We start from the raw sequence: 20,589 nt of genomic DNA, 5'->3' as shown, positions 1-20,589 counted from the left end.
CAGAGCCCAAATGTGAAGATAAAATAGTATTCACACTCACATTTAAGTTTTATAAATACGTGTTTTCAGTCTAATCTATCTGACTGAACTCAGTATATCTAATTTACTAGTAATCATAAGCAGCTGATCAAGACAGGAGAGTAATACACAAGTCAGTTATCATTTGTTGTAAATAGTTCAAGCCTCTCATCCTTGTAAGAAGTATGCAGATATTTATGTTATTCCAGACTTGACAAAGAAAGTGAGACAGGGCGAAGGAGACAGAGAAGAGATCAGGGACATTGAGGACCGTGGACAGTTAAAGAAGTGATTCATTTGATGTGTAAAAGTATTTTTAGACGTCATTTGATTTCAACACACTTTACTTTGGTCAGGTTGGGTTTAGCTAACAGGACTTTTAGACTCTTATCCTGTTTTTGTCAAACAGTGAGAAGGTGTTTCAGAGTTGTTGCTGTGTCTCTGGGGATGCTGTGTCTTATGCTGCTGGGTGTGATCATAGGCCAGGCTGTGCACTGTGAGTATTCCATGTCACCAAACTACCACATCACTCACTAATTTTCTAGCTGTGTCAATTATAAAGACCACAGACTTCTATTTTTAATTTAATTTAATTGTTGTCTAAACCAGGCCAGACGGCTGAAGGCCAAGCGGTCGACGGCCAGACATTGTTTTCACTCCTGTCCGTCTGTGTGTCCGTGTGTCTGTGAACAACTAATCTCTCAAGACAGAATTCTGCTAACAAAAAAATACTGTTTGTTTCCTTTTTTTTTTACAGAATGGTTACTAGACTAGATTTTCTTAAAAGCACACTTCTTGCTACTACTCCTACAACTTTTGTCCAAAACTCACACAAATAGGTATCTCTGGAGTCATTTGAGCAACATGTATCAGTCAGATTTTTCATTGGCTATGACTGCCTTCTAAAATTTGCAGGCCCTGGGTATATTGGTAGTGATAGAGGAGTGCACTTTTTTAGTTTCTACTGTAGAGTGTTTTTGTGTATTACTACATGCATGTGAAAAGTAAATGAATAAAGAGGTGTTAACAAGTTAAAATGCACTTGAAGAAAAAAAAATATGATGTATTCTTCTCAAAGCTATGTTTCACCTCATTGTGAACAGTAGCAACGTTGTTTATCGTCAAAATATTTGTTTTTGCAGATAATTCACGCATTAACAACCTGACCCTGAAGGGAAACCAGTTAAAGGCAGACAACACCAACCTGTTCCTCACCAACCTGACCCTGGAGATAAATCAGTTACACACCTCCTACAACAACGTGACCCTGGAGAGAACTCAGTTAAACACCTTCAACAAGAACCTGATGATGAAAAATAACCAGTTAACGAGTTTAGTAAACCAACTAAAAGCAGGTGCGTGAGGTTACAAACATGTTTTATGAATATATTTGTGTATCGTTATTGAATTACCCAGGGATGTTCACGCAAATCAGCATTGGTAGACAATGGTTTATGTTGTGTGTGATGTCAGACCACAGCTCGCTCAGCGAGAGAGCGAGAAAGAGAGAGAGAGAGACAGAGACACAAAGAGTTTGAGGGAAAGCATTAATACATCCTGGCAATGGCTCACAGGCTGATAAAATGGCACAAAGCAGCACATTTCTTTGCTTGAATGTACAGAATTTGTTTAATTAATGAATGAATTAATTAATTAATTCATGCATTTCTTCATTTAACCGAAAGATACACTCGCCTTTTTTTTCTTTTATCAACAATGTGCTCTGCACTCAACCAGACCTGTTGACAGACAGCTCTCTCAATGGCTCTGAGCTCAACAAGGCAGCACAATGATATAACCATCAGACAAGTTGCAAACTGCTGTCTGCACCCCGAAAGAAAAAAATAACGCTATGCTAATGTCATAGTAGAGAGACCAGAAGCAGAAGATCAGCAGGGCTTAGTCTGACGTTCCCTGTGAATTATGAGGACGATGGCAAGACACTGGTGGATAAAAAGACAATGGTATGTCGTATCTGCTACATGAGAGTAGGAGGTTACGTCAGTAGGAATATTTCAAACATGACAATTAATTTACACCGACATCACCCCAGTTTGCAAATAGGAGGAACTAGATAACAAGGAACAATGCACACACTACAACCGTATTATTGTAAAAGAAATCACCATGGTGATTGGTACATTTATTGGCCCAGATATGAGACTTCTGTAATGTAAAACAGAAAACACAGAGCCCTGAGCCCATTGTAGCCTGGTAAACCCTCCCTCCAGAAATCTCAGGAGGGAGGGTTTACCAGGCTAAGCCCATTGAGCCCTGGTGCACTAATCCTTCACCAGCCCATTAAAAACATAGTTATTTATTTTTGTTTGCATTTGTTTATACAGTAGTACAATACTAAATGTATTCTTTTAAAAGGGTCTGTTTTTGTTTTGCATGCTGCTAAGAAGACATCAAAAAAGATGTGTCAGGTATCCATCTTTGTTCAAAGTAAAACAAAAAAAGAGTTTAAAAAATCTAACTGAAATTTGTGAACTGTTACACCCTTATTTTATTATATATATAAAATATATACAGACAGACAGACAGACAGACAGACAGACAGACAGACAGGCAGACAAGGCAGGCAGCTATAGACAGATAGTTACCTCCTCTCTCCTACTCTTACATCTGGTTGTACACAAACATAGTACCTTTGACATAAGCACAATATAATGAGAGGGTGCACAACTGCACATACAGTACCAGCTCCTCATACTTTAGTGGCAAGGCTCGGCTCGCCACTTACCCAGGTCGTACTGCGGGGGCAACATGTTGACACACAATAATCCATCATACTGCTTGCATCTCAAACAGCTCAGGTCTGTGGTGGCGATACTGTAGTCATTGTTGCCTCCTCTCTGGTTTGGACACACAAGATCAGATGTAAATTAAACAACAAACAGTTAAGGTGAACTAAAGTTAGTCTCTCTCTGTGTTCTCTGAGTCTCAGAATCCACTCACTCACACCACTATATCGTTCTATTGAGCAGAATGTCTGTGCTCCACAGTGTCTGTCCAACACTTCACTTCCATGTGTCTCTGCATCCTAAAATGCTAAAAAGATGAAGGGAGTCTTTATTCTACGGTTTGCCTCACTGTTATTTGGGTAATAGACCAAATGACGTAATTATACTACTCTGGTAATTTCTTACTCAGGTTTTGTATTAGACTGTTACAATTATCAGTGCATTAAAATCCATCAGTGTAACTCTGTTTGATGTTTAGTCAAGACGTGTCCCGATGGATGGATGAAGTTTGGAGACCGCTGTTACTACAGATCTACTGAAGAGAAAACTTGGGAGGAAAGCAGAAAAGAATGTCTGGAGGCGGGAGCAGATCTGGTGATCATTAACAGTAAAGAAGAACAGGTCAGTGTATCTCTCTCTGCATGCGTGCGTGCGTGTGCCTGCGTGTGCCTGCACGCGTGTGTGTGTGTGTGTGTGTGTGTGTGTGTGTGTGTGTGTGTGTGTGTGTGTGTGTTGTGTGTGTGTGTGTGTGTGTGTCTCCAGCATCCACAAAGGTGCATGTGATGTAATTCTGTGATTATAGTGAAAACCTGAATGTATTACAGAAAATTAATTATGGTTCATGTACCAATGATCAGGATTTAATTGGAAGATTAAACCATGGGCGTGAAGTACCATCAACGGAAACTTGGATTGGTCTGAAAAGTTCTCGGAGCCAATGGACATGGGTGGATCGATCACCACTTACAACAGGGTGAGACATTTTACAAGTTTCTCTATTGTAATTCTATCAAAGTCACTGTATGTGAGTGACTGAGTGGATGTGGTTAAAACTACATTATGTTGTTTACTCTGCAGGTACTGGGGCAGTGGATATCCTGGTGATACTAAGTCTGCATGTGCATACTACTGGCAAAGTGATGGACTATGGTATCATTCATCATGTTCAAATAAAAGAAACTGGATCTGTGAGAATTGATGCTCACTAACATGGTTAAAATGGAGTTTGAAGTTACAATGGGTTCATAAAGGAAGGGGGCGTGTCTGATTCAAATACCCCTTTAACTCCATTGATGACACTGCAGCTTAGAGTTCTGCTTTGTGAAGTTAAACAGTTAAATAGTAGTGAAATTAGAACAAATATAACAATTTATTTTACAGAAGTACAAAATGTATTTAATACCATACATTCAATAATCTTTTTCTTTAATGAAAGTGGAAGAAAAAGGACATGGACCGTCTATACATAAAACAGCTCATCATGAGAGATTATAGCTGCAGGAGGCTGGAGAAGCTTCTGCTTTCCTCTATAAGAGGATGAGTAATAAGTCTATTCAACTAGAATGAAGGCCGATACCATCTAGGGGAATATGATGAGATTTTGGATATAATATATCGTAACATTGTGATATGGCATAAGTGTTGCCTTTTTCAGTTTTTATTTTTCCCATGACCACATTAATACAAACCACCAACTATAATGGCCTAACATGGTTATTTGTTTTGCTTTAGACATGTTTACGCTGTCAAAGAAAGTATAAGCAAGCAGAGTTATTATTATAATTGTTATGTCTGAAATTACACGGTGTAACCAGTGTGTAGTTATTCTAGAGATGTATTGATGTCAACTTTGTATCTAGTGACCTGTGACTTTGACCTGTGACCTATAGGCAACTAGAAAGTTTGCTGCCAGTGTTGTTGTCAATACAGGTTAATGTAAACATTGTTTGTGTTAGATTTTGTGACCTTACAGAGAAAGCTTTGCTGATTGCGTGATTACTGGGAAAGCTTTGAGTCAGACAGGGGTTTCCATTACATTGGAAATCGCATTGTAAATGTAAGTCTGCTCTCCTACTGCAGTCGCAATCTGAAATGTTGTCGCTTGCCTTATTTTGTCTTTCTACCCAATCTGCACTCAAATACAGATTTCCGATTAATTTGGAACTAAGGAACACAATGTGAGAATGATGTTCATTGACTACAGTTCATCATTCAACACCATTGTGTCTCCAAGCTCATCACCAAGTTCAGAGACCCAGGATTCAACACCTCCCTGAGCAACTGAATCCTGGACTTCTGACAGACAAACCCCAGGTCACAATCTATGGCTGTGTAAATGCAATACAATCTAAAGTTGATTTCTTTTGGTTTAATGTGTTTTGCAACATACTAAATACTGTTTATTGCTTTTTATTGTATACTTGTTTATTGTTGAACACTGGAGGAGGCTTTAAGTGCATTCATTTCACTGCCTGCAATGATGCCACAGCTGTATCAGGGAGCCGATGTAGCTTAGCTTTTTGGATTATTTGTTACAAAAGCATCTTAGGAGCCTGAATATTTAACAACCAAATGAAGAAGACCAAATAACAAGATGAACATTGACACATAAACTTGTGAAATGTAACATGTTGGGTTGTTGCTGTGCAACACTTGCTTTGCGAGTCATTTTTAAGAGGAAGTAATAAACTTGCCCTAAATTTACATAAACATATTTGTAACAACACTGGTCTGGTCTGTAGTGTCTTCATATCTATCCATCCATAGCCAACCTCTGTCCATCATTCTGACTTATTTACAAATGTAATGTAATTATGGGGTTTTGGGGTATTGTGGTCATGTATGTTTATAATGTGTTATATATTGTCTAACAGAGTGATAGTGAATAAGAACAACACTACTCACAAGAACAATGGTGTAACTAAGATTTGCTGAAATATATGCATAGATTATCACAATTATCATTACAAGATTTAGTAAAACTACACGGTGAGAAAAGGACTACAAACATGGCTGGGAACATTTAGGAAAATCTGCCCCCCAGAGCCCAACATCTCTGTGGTGAAAACTGGTTAAAATAGCACCCCTCACCCCCCCTTACCACGGAGCCAAGTAGCTCCTCAGGATAAAAGTACATAGAGGACGTGAAGGCAGAGAGTTCATGGTTTATCACATGTAATTGCAGCAAGAACAATAGTGAGTTGATTTATAGTGGTGAAACTTTCATTTAAAGGGGAAATCCACCCATTTTCAATATTTAACTATGTCATTAATATAGCATAAAGGAGTTGTGTGGAAATAAGAAAAAAGTTCCCCCCTTTCTGTGTTGCCTTGAACTGGAGGATTGATTGTGGGTTTAACATTGCAAATTACAACATGATGAGTCATCACGTTGTAATTTGCAATGTTAAACTCACAATCAATCCTCCAGTTCAAGGCAAAAAGAAAAGGGGGGAACTTTTTTCTTATTTCCACACAACTCCTTTATGCTATATTAATGACATAGTTAAATATTGAAAATGGGTGGATTTCCCCTTTAAATAGGATACATGGCTGATAATGATTTATAAATACTACAACTTAGAGAGATCAACACAGACAACATGGTGAGACATTTTAAAAGTGTTTCTATTGTAATTCTATCAACTATATGTACTGTATGTGATGTATGTTAGTTGTTTACTCTGCAGGTACTGGGCCAGTGGATGGCCTGGTAGTACGTATGTAATTCATTATGTTCAGATAAAAAAAAACCTGGATCTGTGATTGTGAAGTGATGCTCTCTAACATGGTTAAAATGGAGTTTGAAGTTACAATGGGTTTATAAAGGAAGGGGGAGTGTCTGATAAAAATGGATATCAAATATGTAAATATTGAATCAAGCAACTTAAAATCTGTCTGGGGTACACACAAAACCAGAGTAGGTGTTAAAATGAAGTGTTTTAAAGTGAAATATCCGTTTAACTTCATTGATGACACTGCAGCTTAAATAGTGAAATGAGCAGTACAAAATGCACTTAAAGCAGCACTATGTGACTTTTTTTAATGAACAAAATGTAATTTTGCCCAATCTGTATGATAGAGTATATTAATACAATATAACTTATACAACTTGGGCGGTTGTATTTAGTCTCCCTGTTCTTCTATTGAGACATTTAGGTCGTGTCAAAGGTCATGTCTCACCTAGACACAGGATCTGACAAGAACTTTGACCTGATGGTCAAGATTCGATTTATCCCCTGAGCAAGCAGGCAGGCTCTATTAGCTCAATGGTAAAAATGTCAGCACTTGCGCAGGAAACCTGGTTCAAATCCGGGGTAGAAGAGGAAAGTTACATAGTGCAGCTTTAATATGATACATTCAATAATATTGTTTTTTAAATGAAAGTGGAAGAAAAAGGATATGGACCGTCTATTCATAAAACAGCTCATGAGAGATTATAGCTGCAGGAGGCTGGAGAAGCTTCTGCTTTCCTCTATAAGAGGATGAGTAATAAGTCTATTCAACTAGAATGAAGGCCGATACCATCTAGGGCTGGGCAATAATGAGATTCTGGATATCACGTAAAATTGTGATATGGCATAAGTGTTAATACACATTAATACAAACCACCAACTATAATGGCCTAACGTGGTTATTCATTTTGCTTTAAGGACATACACTGTCAAAGAAAGTATAAGTAAGCACAGAGTTATTATTATAATAATTATGTCTGAAATTACACAGTGTAACCAGTGTGTCGTTATTCTAGAGATGTATTGTTGAAGTCAACTTTGTATCTAGTGACCTGTGACTTTGACCTGTGACCTAGGCAAAAACGAGTTTACTGCCAGTCGATTTTGTCACAGCATTGATGTATGGATGTTTGTTTAACTAGTATATAACAGTGTAAATACTGGACATGCTTTGAGTCACACAGGGGTTTACATTGTAGTACATTGCATTGTAAATTGTACATTGCATTTTAAATGTAAGTTTGTTCTCCTACTGCAGTACTTGCCTTATTTTATAAGCTCATCACCAAGTTCAGACCCAGGATTCAACACACTGAACACAGTCCTGTGCAACTGAATCCTGGACTTCTGACAGACCCCAAGTCACAATATATGCCTTTGTAGATGCGATTTCATTCAAAGTTTCTTTCTTTTACTGTGTTTTGCAACATACTAAATGATGTTCATTGCCATTTCGCTTTTTTATATTTTTACTTTTTTATTGTTTAACACTGTGGAGGAGGCTTGAAGTGCATTAATTTCACTGTCTGCAATGATGCCACAGCTGTATCAGGGAGACAATGTGAATGTAACTTAGCTTTTTGGATAATTTGTTACTTTTGTGAAGGAGGCCGACAGGTGCGTAAGTAAAAAATGCACAATTTAGTAAGAGATCTCTGATGGTTAAATCAAAGAATAGGACCTGCACACTGTCAGAAACATGCAAAACAAAATTGCTCTTTAAAAATAGCAATTCTTTTTTTGCAAGTTTCTAACAGTGTGTGGGTCCTATTCTTTGATTTAACCATCAGAGATATCCTCCTACATTGGATTATTTGTTACAAAAGCATTTTAGGAGCCTGAATGATTAATGACCAAATAAAGAAGACCAAATAACAAGATGAACATGGACACCTAAACTTGTGAAATGTTACATGTTGGGTTGTTGCTGTGCAACACTTGCTGTGTGGGTCATTTTCAAGAGGAAGTAATACATTTGGCACCAATTGACATTAACATATTAGTTGTTTCTCTTTTTTTTTCACAAAACATATTTGTAACTACACTGTCTGTACTGTCTTCATATCCATCCATAGCCAACCTCTGTCCATCATTCTGACTTACTTACAATTGTAATTGTGGGGTTTTGGGGTATTGTGGTCATGTTTCTAATGTGTTGGTGTTATATAGTGTCTAACAGAGTGATATAGATATAGTGAATATAACAACACTATTTCACAAGAACAATGGTGTACCTAAGATGTGATGAAATATATGCATAGATTATCAACTACAGTGCAATATACGTAGTTGCGTGCCTGCCTCCGATTTAGGAAGACTACACTAGTGAGAAAAGGACTACAAACATGGCTGAGAACATTTTGGAAAACCTGCCCCCAGAGCCCAATGTCTCAAAAAAACATCAAGCCCCCTAACCACAAGTAGCTCCTCAGGCTAAAAGAACATATAGGAGGATATTCATACATATAGGTGATGGCAGAGAGTTCAAGGTTTATCACATGCAGAAAGTAGGCTGCAACAGTGAGTTGTGGTGAAACTTTCATTTTAACAGGATAAATGGCTGGGCAGTGATATACAGTATGACTAATGATTTATATAGAGATACAACTTAGAGAGTAAGTTGATCAGTTTTATCAGAAAGGAAAGGGATAATTGTGGAAATACCTCCAATTAAGGAGCAGCATGAAATAATTTAGGATGGGCCTGATGCAACATAAACAGTGTTGAAAATGGAGGCAATTAGAACATTCTTGCATCCTATTAGGTAATGTATCCTCTGGTACTGTGCTTTTAGAGGGAAGTGTTGGCAATGATAGAGCAGAGCAGATTCCCCACAGTTTTGTCTCCTTTAATATAGAACATTTCTACCACAAGAGGTCAACAAAGTACACTTTTTACCCACACCTGCAGGCTTTATTACTGTAGTGTATGAAGTGTTTTAAACACTACATACATTATTGACCGGGGTCCCTCAGGGGGCTATACTAGTCCACTCTGTTTTACCCTCTACACCAAATCTCCTTTCCAAAAATAGCCTTTCAACAAACTCACAACATAGCTCACAGCACATAACGAGAGTGCTGTGAGCTTGTAGATCTGCTGTTTTTGCCAATACATTGTGGAAGTTGCAAGCAATATAATCTAATCAGGTGCCAAAGGCTTTGGTATCCAAATTATTTTCAGAATGTATTTGAAAGATTAAGGCTTTGGCATACTGTACAAATTATTTTCAGATGTGATTTGAAATATTACAGACTTTGCTAGTAAAAGCCCCAATTGTCCCAGGTTCGATTCCAGGCCAGCAATGTGTCAAAGTGTCCCTGAGCAAGACACTTAACCCCTAACTACTCCCCCCTTCGCACTCCTCTGTGGGCAGCACTCAGCTGGGTGAAGCTGAAACTGAATTTCCCCCACGGGAGGAAAAAGGTCTCAATTATTAGTATTACTATGGAGTAAACGGTATAAGGTCATGAGAGCATCAGGGGTTCATTAGGTCACCTGAACATTTGGGAGGGCAGGTGCCATAAGCATGTACCTCCACACTACACACACCCTAATAAATAAGGGGGCAGACCCTCACAACAAACTTCAGAAATATGCTCTGAGAATATGCTTCGATTTCAGAGCACTCTGATACAGTATCAGTTCATTTATGAATGGTCAGAATAGACACTAATTAACTTATGCTGTTTTGTTACACATGTATGTGTAAACAAGCTGCTACCCTCACATTTTGCAATGACTCGTCATCTATTGTTCAGATGCTGTTGGGACAACCCTGAATTCCCCCCGGAGCAGGAAATGCACTGAATGCACCCTAAAACTAATAGATAAGTGTTGACGTCAAAACCATACATCTAGTGTAATATAAATGCATATACTGTATGAACTTGCGAACTGAAAATAAACATGATTTAGAAGAAAAAGAAAATAGCCAATTCATTGCAAATGTAAAACTCCAGAGAAACTAATACATTAGTCCCAGTCAAGCAAAAGTGAACATTTACAATTTACAATTAAGGCATATAGGTACGCTTTATAGGCTACACGCATATTAAAACATTTATAATTATGATTAATAGATAAGCCCCAAGAATGTTGAATGATTAACCCGTTAAAAAGCCTACCAACGGAACATAGCAAATTCACAGGTTTGGGCATGACATGCAAGAGATAAAAGTGTTAACCACCGTGTCCTAAAACCTTCTCACTGCAGCATGTTTTTAAGCGGGAGCTCCTAAGAACTGAGATGACCTCAAACCGGACTTCACACCTCTCACCGCGGTGGTTTGAAAACTAAACATGGCGTCACTGAGTCGTGGTGACCCAAACGTTTGCTACTTTTTTGCACCTGACACTTTGAGCACAGAGCACTTTATGAGCATGTTAACATAAAATAAATCTATATTTTCGTAGTCTCTGTCTAAGACGTTTTTGCGCACACGGATTCTACATACTTTAAGTAATAAGGTAATAAGGCAGGCTGCAGGTCATTTCATTTTGTTTATTTATTTATTAGTGGTGTAACAATACACATACTGTATTTGTACTGAACTGGCTTTCGGTTCAGGCACTCATTACAGACCGAAAGATACGCTCGTCTTTTCTTTTCTGTGCTCTGCACTCAACCAGACCCGTTGAAAGGCTCAATGCCTCTGCGCTCAACAAGGCAGCCCAAATGATGTAAGCAGCAGGCAAGTTGCAAATGGCTGTCTGCACCTCCCACCCCCAAATAAATAAATAAAAAACTGATATGCTAGTGCAGAGATCAGACGCGTCGCTAGGTCTCTACTAGGTTGGGGGCTTAGCCCCGCAGGCAACGGGCACATGCCCCTCCCCCTCCCCGCGCGCGCGCGGATTTGGGTACTTTTCCCCCCGTTTTTTGTTACTTTATTTCGGTTTTAGGGGTAGGGTTAGGTTAGGGTGATAGATATATAATTAAATAAATAATATATTAAATATTATTATTATTATTATTATTATTTATTTTTTATTGGTGGCTTTGGATAAAACATTGGTGGCTATAGCCACCGAAGCCCCCCCCCAAATGGGGGGTGTGTGCGCGTGCATGGGTTGCACACACACACACACACACACACACACACACACACACACACACACACACACACACACACACACACACACACACACACACACACACACACACACACACACACACACACACACACACACACACACACACACACACACACACACACCTCCATTAATCTCCTCATTGTCTTTCCTCTGTCTCTTAGTTGAAACTCAGATGTCAGACCTTCCACAAGAGAGAAGCACCACCATCTGGCCACTGAACAGAACTACACCCCCTAGACATAGAAATGGCACTGGGTCACAGTCACCCACCTGACAGAACACACACAAGACACTTCATGAAGCTGCTAGTTAAACTACTGGTGATGGTTGGTTGACTATGAGGAAACCATGGAGAGATATGTGTTGTTACTGGGCTGTTCTAAACCCACTGGTCAATTAAAAAGGACCATAGCTTCTAATGCTATAGGTGAAAACAGGGGGCTGATTTACCAAACCTATTTTGCTTTTGAAGACACTTTTAATTTGTGTAGCATCCAGCAGTCATAATGTACTGGTTTTATTATTGAAGTATTGTATAAACAACGTTCTCTACTCCTCAAATCATCATGTTGAGATGTCTTAAGGTTCAATTATACTTTGCTAAGCGATCATGCTGCTAAGCGAAGTGTCAATTGACAAAACTAGAAGCTCGCCCCCGCTGCGGTTACATGGCGGCTTTCCGACATGTCGCCTTTCCGACGTTAACGAACCCTATACCTAACCCTCACCCTAACCCTAACCGCACGCGGAAGCCACTAGTCGGAGTGGCGAGATGTCGGCGTGGAAGACTGTTACCCCCCGCTGCGCGGGGGCTCGCGTCTAGCCCGCGGCCACGCCCACGTAGCGCCCGCGGCCACTTGGCAGCTCATGTAAGTGGCGTAGCGTCCTGAGGGCCAGTGGGGCCGTGGCTCGGTCAGTGAAGACCCTGTAGTGCGGATGATATGTGGCATAGAGGGGCAGATTGTAAATCCCCAGAGGAAACATCTGTGGGCTACCATTGGTTCAGCGATGTGTGCGGCCCCCCTGCGGCCCCTCCTCCTCCACCAATGTGCAGTATTGAGAGCCCTGACGTCACAACAATTGGAGCGATGGGCACTGCACTCTGGTTGGTTAGGGTACACCTAGGGCCCAGGTAGGGCAAACCCAGTTAGGACCCGCCTTGGTCCCACATAAACATGGCTAGTTGGGGCCCACCTAAGGGCCAGGTAGAAGCTACTTATAGCCTGCATGGGCATCGCAGTTGGGACTGAAGTGGATGCCGCTGACATTGCTGACATGGGGTCCATATGGTTTAGCCCACCTTGAAACCATATGGGAACTACGCTGGCATGCAGGCTGGAATGCAAACGCTGCATCATACCTGTAGTGTGTAGTTTGATGTTGTGTGTGTAGCAGATATACCTGCAGTGTGTAGATCAATGTCCATATGAAAGTCAATGGCCAGCTGTTTGTTTGTTCTCCAGCAGAGTTTCTAGTGTCTCTGTCTCTCTCTGGAAGAGGTTGCACATGAACTCTGCAGCCGCACTGAGACGCTCCAACACAAACACTCTGACATTAGGCTGCTTCACACAACAAACATCAGCACCACGCTGCTGTTTGTCCAAAAGACACAATATCTCCTCTCCCACCGACGTCATGTGTTCATTTATCGACAGCCGTACAGACTCCTTTTGACACATTTTACCTCGTTTATCCAGCTCTCACTGACTCTCCACATCGGGCTGTTATAGCGCCACCATGAGGCTGATTAGAGAAATCTCAAGTGGAATTTCTTCCTCGGCATAGTGGGAATGTGGGTGCAAAGTTGCACGGAAAGTGCATGCTGTGTTCATAATGTGAGGCATTTTGGTCCAAACGGAGCAGTCCTGCAGACTTTGGAAGCCATTTTAGCCAATCAGGATGGAATATGAAAAATCTGAAAGGGCTTTTTTTTTAATGACTGTGGAGATACTGTGTACCGATTTGCGTGATGTTTGGGCAAAATATGTAGGAGTACTGTGAGAAAAGGTGTTTAGCAAAAAGCGGCCTCCTGGTGGCACTGTAACAGGGCCATGTGAAAGAAATAGGGCAGAGGTTCTGAATTGGCATCCAGGGAGTGTGTGTGCACAGTTTCGCTGCGATCAAGTCAACGATGTGAGAGATTAGCTATCACAGACGGACGGACAGGTCTTGCGCCATGCCTTTCGGCCTGGCGGAGACAATAAAAAAACGAAAGTAAAGGAAATTACCATTTCTGCAACAAAAGTAGTCAACAAACTATACTATAAAAACATTGGCCACATTGTCAAATAATCTAAGAAAGAGGCAATCATGTAGAAAATAGCCGATCTACAAGCTTACAAAGCCTCTCAACGTGAGGCGTTTCGAGCTTGTAGATCTGCTATTTTCACAATATTTACTTGTGGAATGGAGTCAAACAAAATGGGGGGGTGGCCAGATCAATTACGTTTATTTGGGGGGGGGGCGGCCTGAAAGGGTTGATAAGCACTGCTCTAATTGGAGCGAAATTATCTGAAATTACTACATGACCATAATGCAGCCTAACATGCGTTGCACGGGGCGGTCCTGCCATTACGTTAGTTACTGTAGTTGCTGTGGAGCTACATAGTTCTCCAGAAGACACACACAAACATACACCATCTACAATGGACTAACTGAGCAGCAATATTGACATTCACCACACGAACGTGCATTGTTGACAAAGTGATTGCACAGCCGCTGCAGGCATGACAACCACGTTAGCGTTAGCTACATGCCACTATCACAGCTCCCTGTCCGTCGTTGCTGCGACTGAATGTGATGGCTACAGCAAGCTCTCTGCGATGCCATTGTCTGGAGACTGCTCCTGGCATGACACGACCAATGAGAGTGAGCGCTGTCGTTGTTGCTAAGATACGGTGGCGTCACTGCCCCATAGCTTGTAGATCTCTCACACATGATTGGCGTAGGCTGCGTTGCCAGGTCTGACTGTTTGTATAAGCGATTTTGGGCTTATTTGGGTGCACTTTTGGGCTCGTTTCCATAGACCACGGCAGCGCTTATTTCTTCCCCGTGACCGATGTGGCAAAAAAAGGTGCAAAACGAACCATCCGGAAGTAAAGTGCGAGATGAAATATATAGCACTTTTTGATTATTAGAGAAGGAGACAGATGTGAAGGTGGAAAATGGAATGTAGGAGATTATATAGTTTTTCATGAGCGATTTTTGTAGCAAGTTGTGAGTGAATTGGGCCACTCCTGTGGGCGGGGGGCTGATTAGAACCATTGGGGTTTGGGAAGGAGACGCTCTCTGTTTGAGTGGAAAGATAAGTGTTTTGCAGACAAAGTAATTAAAATATGTATCTTCATTTACAAGGTGAAGTATCAGGGCTACACTCTGCCAGTCCACTTAGAAAAATATGTTTTTGTTTAGATTTCAATTTGTATTCTTGTTCCATAAGCCTTATGGAACTCTCTATTAGAGAGCCGTAAAAACCTTCTCTTATGGGGGTCCCTGGCTTATCTTTTCAAATGGGGGTCCTTGTGACAATTACAGGCTTTATTATGATTGAGAATTGTTGTTTTGTTTTGTTTTGTCTTGTCCTGATTATAGTGATGACAAAAATGTACTGACGAAAGAATATGCACATAAAAGATTTCTGATATTTCTAAGATCTTGGAATCCCCCTATACTAGTAATGATGATTGTGTTCAGTCACTGTATTTGTCCATCGCAGCAGGACGTTTGGTAATTTGGGGGTGGTTTAGGTCACTGGTTGGACAGGAAGGTGAAGTATGACTCACCTCATAGAAACAGAGAAGCATCCTGTAGACCACAGTTTCAGCAATCATCTTCTGCAGATCCTCCAGAGACATGTTCGCATCCATCTCCTCCACAGTGCAGTGGGTGATGAATTTGCCAGTGTCACTTTGGAAATGGCAGGCACACATGTCTACAATGAAGATGGCGATGTTAGAATTAATTTAGTTAATTATATAACTTCACCTTAAGCAAATAAAAGTGACTGACAGGTTCAGTAGCACAGGACTAACCTTGCGTCATCAGGCTTTCCACACTTGTCTTGTATGATCCTGTCTTGACCCAGCCTACTAGAGCCCGGCTACTAATATCCGTACCGTATCCGGTTGTGCGCCACAATGTTATTGTTCCCACCACATAAATGTCAAATCAAGTATAGCCTCATCTTGCCAGTCGCTACAAGTTAGGATAACACATGGACATACCAAACAAGAAGTATTTTAAACGTGTATGGATAGATTCATACGTTTTCACAGCTTTATGGGTAGGCCGACTACTGCTTTCGGGAGCACAGACCATATCTGTATCCACTGATTCTCTCTAGACAGGAATCATACAGCTATGCTGCTTGCCATGACATGGTATAAACTGTAACTGTATAAACTGTATCACTACACAGAAAACTGTTAGAGGTGAGAGCAAATGTAATGTTGTTCTTTCAAGACAGAGCCTCTCCCTGAGTGTGAGTGGAAATGGCTGATTAATTGTGTGCATTGATTAGATCACCGGACAGGTGTGTCTAATTAGGGGGCTGGAGCACCTGCCTCTTTTCCCCTGATGTCCAATGCGCACTTTAAGAGAGAGAGAGAGAGAGACGCCCCTGATGCACAAAGCGCACTTTAAGAGAGAGAGAGAGAGAGAGAGAGAGAGAGAGAGAGAGAGAGAGAGAGAGAGAGAGAGAGAGAGAGAGAGAGAGAGAGAGACGACAGACAGACAGACAGACAGACAGACAGACAGACAGAGAGAGAGTGTCCCTGCATTCTGCAATCACTGTTGAAAGACATTGTGGTCAATGTTTGATCACACATTTAACAATCATTTGGAACTTCCCTGCACGTGCGTGCATAATGCACGTTTGAGTTTGTGATTTTTCTTTTGTACTTCCTTATTCTGCCACTATTATAACAACCAGACACAGACAGTCATGATCATATTCTGTTAAACCAATAGGTTTATGGTTATCTTGTAATCGCTATTATTTGGATATAATATATCAATACAGAAGAAGAATATACAACATAGTTACTATTTGCACTCAATAGTTACATTTCAAGCCTGTCATCCTTGTAAAATGTCTACAGTTATTTATTCCGTGCCAGACTTCACAAATAAGGTGAGACATAGTGATGGAGACAGAGGACAGAGAGGGGACACTGAGGACAGAGGACAGATGGAGGAGAGAGTGGTGGACATCTATGAGAACGTGGATGTTGCCCCTGAACCACAGGAGGACATGAGGGACAGCACAGTAGGAAGACAGACTGAGGGTGAGTTTAAGTCAGTTACCTTGAATCGACTAATCCATTATTCAAGTCCTGCACATTAAAATATGTAGCTATGGTGTACATAAAAACATTAGAAATAATTTTTCGTGTTAAGAGTAAAAGCCTTCCAGTTTTTATTCAACGTCTTTTTAAACTAAAAAACACGTAAAAAAGCAAGACCTAATGTAAAGGCTAGATGTGTTTCAGTTTTGGGAGTTAAACTATGGAATAGCCTTAGTAAAGTAAAATAATTCAGGATTACAATTTTGAGTATATTCTTTTATTTCTTTTTTCTCTTTATCCTGCAGCATTATGGTTTTATTATGGATTGTAAAGGATAGGCAAAGAATAAAGATTGTGCTTCATCCTATTCCTTTTTTCGGTCACTGAATTTGGATTTTGTGTCTGAGTTGGTTGAATTTGTACATTTATGACGATGATTTTCTTGTTGTAAATTCATGTGTGTTTTGATTTGTTGTAAACAAAGACCGAAAATAAAACATTAATTAATTCATGCATTCATTCATTCACTATCATTTATTTGATGTATTAGATGTATTATTTTGAAGTATTAGAGAGACTATTGGTCAGTTCAAGCACCTTGGTCCCGTTGGTGTAGCTACAGTACGTAGCAGGGCTTTGTGTAGTCTTGTTTTTCTCTCTCTGTCGCTGCACATCTAGTAGCTTACTTTCTGTTACAGGACAGCACTCTAAAACAGAGAGAAGGCCTCTCAGAGTTGTTGCTGTGTGTCTGGGGATGCTGTGTCTTATGCTGCTGGTTGTGATCACAGGCCAGGCTGTGCGCTGTGAGTATTCCATGTCACAATACAACCACCTCACTCACTCAAGGATTTTGTTGCCTTTTAATTTGTAACTGTACCCCAAACCTTGTCTTGTCAATCTAGTGTTTTTGTGTATTATTGTATGCATGCATGAGCAAAGTTCATAGAATGAAGTGGTGTTAACAAGTTATGCACTTTAAAAAGCTATTTTTCCACACAAATGTTTGACCTCATCATGAACAACTGTGTTAATCATAAAAATATTTGTCCTTTGCAGATAATTCAGTCATTAACCACCTGACCCTGAAAGGGGACCAGCTAAAGACCAACCTGACCCTGGAAAATAACCAGTTAAAAAAAGAAGTAGACCAGCTTAAAGCAGGTGCGTGAGGTTACATAATTCTTTTAGGAATATATTTGTGTATTGTTATTGAATTACTTATTAGTGGTGTAATACACATACTGTATTTGTACTGAACTGGCATTCGGTTTAGGCACGCATTACGAACCGAAAGATACGCTCGTCTTTTCTTTTATCAACAATGGCTCTGTGCTCAACCAGACTTGTTGACAGAGAGCTCTCTCAATGGCTCTGTGCTCAACAAGGCAGCACAAATGATGTAGGGAACCAGCAGACAAGTTGCAAACCTCCCACCCTCAAATAAAAAAATTCAAAACCTGCATTGCTATTGTCAAAGTATATATAGATATACAAAAAAGACAATGGTATGTCGCATCTCTTACATGAGAGTAGGTTACCCACGTCAGTGGGAATAACATGACAATTAATTTACGCCGATATCACAGTGTTTGCAACACAATTCAAATGAAAAGAATATACCCCAGTGTGTCAATAGGTGGAACTAGATAAAAAGGAACAATACACACAACAAACGTGTGTATTGTGTGTAAGAAATCACCAAGGTGACTGGTACAGTACATTTATTGCCCCAGATACAGGTATGAGACTTTTGTAGTGTAAAACACAGACTATATATAATGAGAAGGTGCACAACTGCACATACCAGCTCCTCATGCTTTAGTGGCAAGCCTTGGCTCTCTACTTACCCAGGTCGTGCTGCTGGTGCAACGTGTTGTGACCCAGTAATCCATCATGCTGCTTGCATCTCAAACAGCTCGTTTCTGTGGTGGCAATACTGTGGTCATTGTTGCCTCCTCTCTGGTTTGGACACACAAGATGAGACGTACATTAAACAACAAACAGTTAGGGTAAACTAAAGCCTGTGTTCTCTGAGTCTCAGAATCCACTCACTCACACCACTATATCGTTCCATTGAGCAGAATGTCTGTGCTCCACAGTGTCTGTCCAATACTTCACTTCCATGTGTGTCTGAATCCGCCTGTGTGGAAACATAACAGTTCCAATTCAGTTCCAATTAGTTCCATTATTGTATTGGAAATGTCAATATCACTTTTCATCCGGACAGAAGTCTAATACTAAGGTGCAATATAAGCCCTTAATGCTTAATAAATATAGTTCAGGACGAATAAAAAAAATGTACAGATTTGACCATAACAATAAGTAAAATGCTATAAAGATGAAAGGAGTCTTTATTCTACGGTTTGCCTCACAGTTATTTGGGTAACAGACCAAATGACCTAATTCTATTACTCAGGTAATTTCTTACTCAGGTTTTATATTTGACTACTAGAATGTTAGAACTTGTCAGTGCATTGAAAATCCATCAGTGTAACCCTGTTTGATGTTTAGTCAAGACGTGTCCCGATGGATGGATGAAGTTTGGAGACCGCTGTTACTACAGATCTACTAGAGAGAAGACTTGGGAGGAAAGCAGAACACAATGTCAGGAGGAAGGAGCAGATCTAGTGATCATTAACAGTAAAGAAGAACAGGTTAGTGTGTGTGTGTGTGTGTGTGTGTGTGTGTGTGTGTGTGTGTGTGTGTGTGTGTGTGTGTGTGTGTGTGTGTGTGTGTGTGTGTGTGTGTGTGTGCGCGTGCGCGACCTGCGCCTACACTCATGCACAAGCGCAGGCACGCGCGCGCGCGTGTGCATGAGTGTAGGACAGGTGCAGGTCTCCAGCATCCACAAAGGTGCATGTGATGTAATTCTGTGATTATAGTGAAACCCTGAATTTATTTTAGATAATGAATTATGCTTCATGTACCAATGATCAGGAATTAATTGGAAGATTAAACTATGGGTGTAAAGAACCATCAACGGACACTTGGATTGGTCTGAAAAGGAATGGGAGCAAATGGACGTCGTGGGTGGATCAATCACCGCTGACAACAGGGTGAGACTTTTTTTTTTCTATTGTAATTCTATCAAAGTCACTGTATGTGAGTGACTGAGTGGATGTGGTTAAAATACATTATGTTGTTTACTCTGCAGGTACTGGGACAGTGGATGGCCTGATAGTGGAAAGGGGGACTGTGCATACTACTGGCAAAGTGATGGACAATGGTATAATTTCAAATGTTCAGATAGAAAAACCTGGATCTGTGAGAAGTGATGCTCTCTAACATGGTTAAAATGGAGTTTAAAGTTACAATGGGTTTATAAAGGGTTTATTGTCTGATACAATGAATATCAGTTATCAAAACATTGAATCAAGTAGTCTGGGGAGAACACAAAAGCCAGAGTAGATGTTAAAATGTGTTTTAAAGTGAAAGTCAACTTTGTATCTAGTGACCTGTGTCTTTGACCTGTGACCTATAGGCACTATAAAGTGTGCTGCCAGTGTTGTTGTCAATACAGATGAATTTAAACATAGTTTGTGTTAGATTGTGTGCCCTTATAGAGAAAGCTTTGACATAAGGTTGTTTAGAACTAGTATATAACTGCGTGATTACTGGACATGCTTTGAGTCAGACAGGGGTTTCCATTACATTGTAAATTGTACATTGCATTGTATATGTAAGTCTGCTCTCCTACTGCAGTACTTA

The 20,589-nt window shown here is 40.3% G+C and overlaps 1 protein-coding gene across 1 annotated transcript; it reads left to right on the top strand.

Moving 5' to 3' along the window:
• The first annotated feature begins 16,626 nt into the window (after nucleotides 1-16,626).
• On the top strand, nucleotides 16,627-20,279 carry LOC311063265 (CD209 antigen-like protein A). The gene is made up of 6 exons (XM_084082573.1): nucleotides 16,627-16,881; nucleotides 17,580-17,684; nucleotides 17,938-18,042; nucleotides 19,393-19,535; nucleotides 19,819-19,937; nucleotides 20,036-20,279. The coding sequence occupies exons 1-6, from the start codon at nucleotides 16,686-16,688 to the stop codon at nucleotides 20,154-20,156; spliced, it is 789 nt and encodes a 262-aa protein (XP_083938699.1). The 5' UTR covers nucleotides 16,627-16,685; the 3' UTR covers nucleotides 20,157-20,279.
• Nucleotides 20,280-20,589: the final 310 nt, after the last annotated feature.

The sequence above is a fragment of the Gymnoscopelus microlampas genome, assembly GCF_963454915.1.
Source record: "Gymnoscopelus microlampas genome assembly, chromosome: 16".
NCBI lineage: Eukaryota > Metazoa > Chordata > Actinopteri > Myctophiformes > Myctophidae > Gymnoscopelus > Gymnoscopelus microlampas.
This window is presented reverse-complemented; position numbering and strand designations above follow the sequence as displayed.

Bases quoted from the DNA above. Each gene is read 5' to 3' on its own strand.
- LOC311063265 (XM_084082573.1), top strand. From the start codon at position 16,686: ATGTCTACAGTTATTTATTCCGTGCCAGACTTCACAAATAAGGTGAGA. The intron at 17,685-17,937 runs GTGAGTATTCCA...TGTCCTTTGCAG, and splicing joins CACAGGCCAGGCTGTGCGCT to ATAATTCAGTCATTAACCAC. The intron at 19,938-20,035 runs GTGAGACTTTTT...TTTACTCTGCAG, and splicing joins CAATCACCGCTGACAACAGG to GTACTGGGACAGTGGATGGC.